At 39.2% G+C, this 6729-nt stretch overlaps 1 protein-coding gene across 1 annotated transcript; it reads left to right on the top strand.

The window, feature by feature from the left end:
• The first annotated feature begins 203 nt into the window (after positions 1-203).
• On the top strand, positions 204-6368 carry LOC134818019 (large ribosomal subunit protein uL10-like). The gene is made up of 8 exons (XM_063827426.1): positions 204-285; positions 448-546; positions 798-909; positions 1167-1318; positions 5057-5203; positions 5299-5455; positions 5588-5757; positions 6157-6368. Exons 2-8 carry the CDS (start codon positions 493-495, stop codon positions 6304-6306), a joined length of 942 nt encoding a protein of 313 aa, XP_063683496.1. The 5' UTR covers positions 204-285; positions 448-492; the 3' UTR covers positions 6307-6368.
• The last annotated feature ends 361 nt before the right edge of the window (positions 6369-6729 follow it).

The raw sequence follows: 6729 nt of genomic DNA, 5'->3' as shown, positions 1-6729 counted from the left end.
CATATCATAAATAACGATTTACTGAGCGGCATTTAGCCTGTCATTCTGCTATATCTTCATTCGGTATTTATGAATACTAAAACCTGGGGTCCCCATGTACCATGCCTCATGCAGGTAAGTCATAAGTGAATTGACAATGGACGCGACAAGCGCGCTTTGGTGCGCCGCGCACTGATAAATTTGAATCAAACGTATATGGCTCGACAAAGTTGATGAAGGAGCTTTATATATAAACGCGCCGACTTTTCGCCATTATTCAAATTAACCCTACTGTACGCTCTTAAAGTAAGTTCGTAAGATTATCATCGCTCAGTTAAACAATTTATCAGTTTTAAAAGCTTTAATCAGTTTCAAAAATTAAATCTTTTACATCTTCTCATGGCAGAAAAAAATCATTTCCGATTTGTCCCTCTTGTTTGTCTATAAATTAAACCATCTCTTTTTCAGTTGTCTTTAAATCCTTGTTATTTGGAAACCCTCTAAGTCACTAAGATGGTAAAGGGAGACAGAGCCGCATGGAAAGCCAGTTACTTTCTGAAAATCCAGGTAAGAATATTCCCTAATGTATGTACGTTGTACTAAGTCGTAACTCCTCCGAATGAAACACCAGATTGAGTTTGGGACAGGTTTGGCACCGGCACGTGCACTCCTTTAACACAACAGTTTCAAATTGTGTTTGAGCGACTGTTAAAAAAGACAATCTTGACGTACCTATTAGACTTTCTGCCAATAATGCTCTCAACGTACCCGGCCTCAAAGCTTCGAAGAATTAATTATAATCTATGTCCTTCCATCAGCGACTGCTTGAGGAATACCCCAGAATCTTCATCGTGGGAGCTGACAATGTACGATCTAAGCAGATGCAACAGATCCGTGTATCCCTCCGAGGAATTGCTGAAATTCTCATGGGTAAGTTCAGACTGAAATCTATTTTGTCTCTTCGTGTTATGTGACCTCGAACTAACTGTCGAATTTGACATCTACATTCTACATGAGTATTATTCATCACCCCAAAATTAACCTCTAAATAAATTAATTGAAGTTATTCACGTCCCCCAAATTACGTGTTAATTACCATTTTCCCATCTATTCTGTTATTCTGATCGATTACACTTTACAGACCTCTCATTTTCCTATATACAATTAACCGGAATGCCTCTCCACAGGCAAGAACACCATGATGAACAAAGCTATCCGAGGTCAGCTGTCCAACAACCCCGCCCTGGAGAAACTGTTGCCCCACATCAAGGGAAATGTCGGTCTGGTCTTCTCCAAAGAAGATCCCGTTCTTGTCAGAGACAAGCTTCTTGAGAACAAGGTTAGTTCGATATTTCACTGATCTAATAGCTTTCTGGATTCAAGTAATAATTGAACGGTGAAAACTTTAAAAATCTGAGTAGAACATTAGAACTCCCTCTTGGCTCTAGTTATATGTGCAGTCCATTGACAATTTAATGTAAAGGCTCTCACGCTTATGTCCAAATCTTCTAAATTTTCACTGTACTTTTTAATTCTATTACACTGTTACACTATTACATAGCAATAACCGCTGTTCTCAGAAGTAAAGGTCAAATATCACTCTTTTCCTGATAAACGTCATTGCCATACTATTTGTTTGACCAGACTTTGTAGACAGTTTATCAGCTAGCTTTTAAAGTGGATATATTCCACCTGTTGATGATAGAACTACAGGTGTAAATGTTCCATGACCATGTTCAACTCCAATGATTCTCATGTATGCATTTTACTTCTGCCTCTCATGGCTACTATACACATGCGCACACTCATTGGAGATCCAAGAGCCTGTTTGGAAGAAGCTTGAGCATGATATACATTATACATTACACATTATACAACATATCCTTACTAATACCGGTAGCTCTCCGGGCACAAATATATCAAATAAAAATGTAGCCCTATTTTAACCTTAGTTCGACCGAGTCAGTTCGAAACTGGTACAGGGGAATAGAATTGTTTGTATAGAATTAAATAAAACAGATGACATATGAATCGTTAGAATATTGAATATCAATGATTTATTAACTACATAGGGGTCGTTCACATGTTACGTAATCAATATTTTGGAAATTTTTACCCCCCCCCCCCCCTCCGTAATCAACCGTAATCAAGACCGAACCCCCCCTACATTATGTAATCAAGGTTTGACCCCCCCCCCCCCCCCGTAATCAAGACCCAACCCCCCTCCTATATTACGTAATCAAGATTAGACACCCCCCTATCTTACTTATTTGTACTTTTTTTTTTTTTTTTTTTGAAATAAATTTTCGTGCACATACAGAATGAATGGTTAATAATTTAATATTATGTATGTAGACCAAGGTCTGTGCACGGGATGCTTCCTGGAAGAATCCAGTTCTTTTAGCGGGGCACCCTACCTAAAGCTAAATTGAGATATAATAATCATATTCCTAGGGAAATAATCAGAAATCGAATACCAATCAAATAATATGATATATAGGAGTAGTAACCATATTTACTATGCAAAATGCCCCAACCACATAGTGTAAATTTGTATAGAATTCAAATTCCATATCATCATTAAACCTCAATAGTCAATATAATAACCCAAGCAAAATTAAATAACTTCTTATATACCTTACTGTCATACTACAAATTAATTAAACATTTGAAATCTGTTAACCAGAGAATAAATTTCTAAACCTAATGCAAGTGAAATAATTTAGATGCAATAATGAATGCCTAATGTGAGTATCATCTGTCAATGTCCTTGTAAAAAAGTCTGTAAAAGAGATATGAGTAACTAATATAGAAGAAAAAACAGGAAGTTGTCGTCTGTTGAAAAATAAATAAAATATCTAGAATATAAATTAGAATATAAAATAACATTCAGTCAATGTGTCGTCAATAAACTGTACAATTATCAAATGTTAAAACTGGGTGATACAGTCACCAAAAATAAATACTAAGTATAATAAGTAAAGAAATTAAATGTGGTCTATAAAACTACCACTAGGTATAATAGGTCAATAAATTAAAAGTGGTTTATAAAACTACCACTGTGCGAACCCTTTCTCCAGTTAAAACATGTCAGTCATGTGTAAAATCAATCAAAATGGTAAGGTGGTAAAAAAGGGAAAATCCTTTCGATATATCAATTATATATGCCTCAGATTTAAAAGAATTAGAAGATACTTGATTAGGTCTCCTCAATCGTTCGAGTGGCCTGCACCAATGAACTCTCGTTTGTGACGTATCATCTCCCTCCAAAGTTTGCGGTCAGTAGCCATCTCGCTCGCTCCTTCTAGGTCTATGTCAGTGTTTCCTGTAAACGCTGCAGCATCTTCCAGCAAACATTTCCTCCAGTTCTTTCTTGGACGGCCCCTAGATCTTCTCCCATGGGCAGGGGTCCAGTTAAGCAGGTACTTAGGAAGCCTAGTGTCTGGCATTCTGGTGACATGGCCAAACCAACGCAGGCGGTTTGCTCCTATGTACGTCTACTGGATTTATCTTTGCACGCTCCAGCACTTCAGTGTTTCTAACCCGATCGAGCCATCTTATCCTAAGTATTCTCCTCAAGCAACGCTGATGGAACACCTCAAAGCGATGTAGCTGCTTTTTGGTTGTGTTCCAAACCTCACTACCATATAACAATATTGTCAAAACCGCTGCCTTATAAATCCTGATCTTTGTATAAGACTGGATGTTGCGGTTTTTCCATATATTACTCAGTTGATTGAAGGCTCCGGAAGCTTTCTGAATCCTAGCTGACAGCTCACGGTCGATAGTACCGTCGCTGGAAATAATTGTACCTAAGTACGTAAAGTCACTAACTTGCTTCACTGGCGTGTCTTCAACAGTGATGTTCACTGTGGCTTCTTTCGTGTATGGCCGTTGAGAGGTTGCTTTACCAATGACCATAGCCTCAGTCTTTTTTACCATTGATTCTAAGACCTCCCTGGGCACCATACATACACAAAAGGTCAGTTGTTTCTTGAAGACCTTCCTCGCTGTTATCCAGTACAGCCATGTCATCTGCATAGTCTGTATCTAACACAGTGATATCATCAACAAGCGGACTGATAGATCTTTGAAGAACCGCTCCGTGGGACACCACTTTGTTGCTTTCTGTTCTCTCAGCAGCCACATTGAGGCAGACATTAAAAAGTGGGGGACCCTGAATGTCTCCTTGGCCACTGCCTGAACTTACTTCAAACCATTCTGATGGTTCACCATTGTGTCTAACAGCACTAACAGTTCCATTAAAGAATGCCTGTATTATTCGAATGTATTTACAGGGCAGGCCATAATGACTGAAAGCTTTCCAAATATAATTCCTGTCGATGGAATCAAAAGCTGCCTTGAAGTCCACAAAATTTACATACAGGGGGAGATTATATTCAATGCAGTTATCACAACGGATTAATGAATGAAATAATTGCAAAGCACTTACTAATATAAACGAAAATTGGTTTAAAAAACGAAAATGTTGATTAACGAAAATTGTCCAATTGGTATTTCGAAAATCGGTAAAAAATTAAAATTTGTTTTACGTAATCAACGACAAAACCCCCCCCCCCCTCCCCGTAACCAACCGTAAGCATTTGAACCCCCCCCCCCCCCCCTCGGCTGATTACGTAATATGTGAACGACCCCATAACAACATATCTTAAATTTTTTGACAAGTTACACTGAATGTTCTTCAATTTATAATGTATCCACAAAGACTTAAATACGACAGTGGCAATTGATATGAAATGAATATTATCCAAGCCCGACCACTGACAATAGAGATTAGGGTAGAAAACTGTAATGCGTATAATAGAAAACTGTATGCGTATAATAGAAAACTGTTGTGCGTAATAGAAAAAGTGTTGCGGCGGACTTAAGTTTTAAGGATCGTACTGCCATAACCCTTACCCTGGTCCATAAGTAATCTACCATGCTTCATGGATACTGCCGAATTCTTCTTCACAACAAAAAGTTTTCTGAAAAAAAACCAAATCTTTCTTTAAGAAAACGAGGTCATTTACAGTGTAACACAAATTGAGACACTAATCACAAAATTAACTTTCAGGTAGCTGCCCCTGCTCGAGCTGGAGCTCTTGCCCCTGTTGACGTCATTGTCGAGGCACAGAACACCGGTATGGGTCCTGAGAAGACCAGTTTCTTCCAGGCTCTTAACATCTCCACCAAGATCGCCAAGGGTGCTATTGAGATCGTCGTAAGTAATAGTTAATTTTTATTAACAGTATGGATTGTATTCACATTGAATCCATGTAACGTGTAAGAACTGCCCTTAACGAACCACTCCCTCAGTCAAACGTGCATCTGATCACCAAGGGAGACAAGGTAGGAGCATCAGAGGCCACACTCCTCCAGATGTTGGATGTCAAGCCTTTCGCTTACGGTCTCATCGTTGAGAACATCTACGATAATGGTGCCGTGTTCGCTCCTGAGGTTCTTGACATCACCGGTTAGTTATATATCCTACATTCCATCTCTCAAATCCAATTTTGTCACCTTTCTTAAATTATAGCTTATAACTTATTTACAATTAGACATGGATTTAGCAGCCGAAATTATAATTAACCGCTGAAAACCCCAGATGAACAACTGTTGAGCAAGTTCCAACTGGGAATCGCCAACGTTGCTGCCGCTTCTCTGGCCATTGGATACTGCACTGAGGCTTCTCTACCTCACACCATCATCAACGTGTTCAAGAACGTGCTCGCTGTTGCTGTTGAGACCGACATCTCATTCCCTGAGGCTGATACTGTGAGTTTTTGGCTACACTTGCTGTAGTTCTCGGGTTTATTTACGACTAAGGTGTCACATCGGAGATATTGAATATAGTAGTGGATGACCTTGCTGTACGGCAAGTTAAACAAGGATCTGAAACTACTAGGTTCCGCACAGACTCAACTCTGCACCCGTGTCAATATGTTCATTATATGCAAGCCTCTTGATTTATAGGACACATTCCTGCTGCCGTGGGACGACAGAATCGGTCACACTCGCTATCGTTCACAAGTGATACTGGAGCGCGCGGGAACATTTGTCTTCTTGAACTACTCCGCTACACAGCAACTCTGCAATATTTTCGCGGCGCGCACGCGCTTATATCTTCTGGATGTGTAAATATCATTCGGTATCTGACCATACATTTTCTTTCAGGTCAAGGCCTTCTTGGCAGATCCCTCCGCATTTGCAGTCGCTGCTGCCCCTGAAGCTGAAGCCGCAGTCGAGGAGACCAAGGAAGAAGTCAAGGAAGAATCCGAAGAAGAAGAGTCTGATGACGACATGGGATTCTCTCTGTTTGACTAACTTCCCCACACGTCCCTTGATTACGTTTTAGTTTTAATTTAATTTAATTTTAACACAGTTAATATTGTCGTTTAACTTGTTATTGATAAATCCATATCTAATAAATGATGATATAAAATTGTCTCTTGAAATCAATCTTGAATCCAACATAAACTTAATGTCAATTGTCGACAGTAGTTGAGTAGTAAGATAGTGTTCAAAAACTGTCTGAAATGTACAGCAAATAATTAGATAGTAATGTATTATGAATCGGAAGGTTAGCTGTGTACTGGAGACTTCTTATTAACCGGTTACCGGTTATTGATTTCTCGCGATACTCTCTTTCTTTGCTCGGTTTGTTTCGTGTAGCTGGATTTCAAGATGATAGTCGCCTTCTTCATAGTGCTCCTTGGTGGGTTCTTTAGGTCTGATGATATATTCGGA

The sequence above is a fragment of the Bolinopsis microptera genome, chromosome 7 (assembly GCF_026151205.1).
Source record: "Bolinopsis microptera isolate Bmic1 chromosome 7, MBARI_Bmic_1.0, whole genome shotgun sequence".
Lineage (NCBI taxonomy): Eukaryota > Metazoa > Ctenophora > Tentaculata > Lobata > Bolinopsidae > Bolinopsis > Bolinopsis microptera.
Note: the sequence above shows the minus strand (reverse complement) of the source record. Positions and strands in the feature narration are given on the sequence as shown.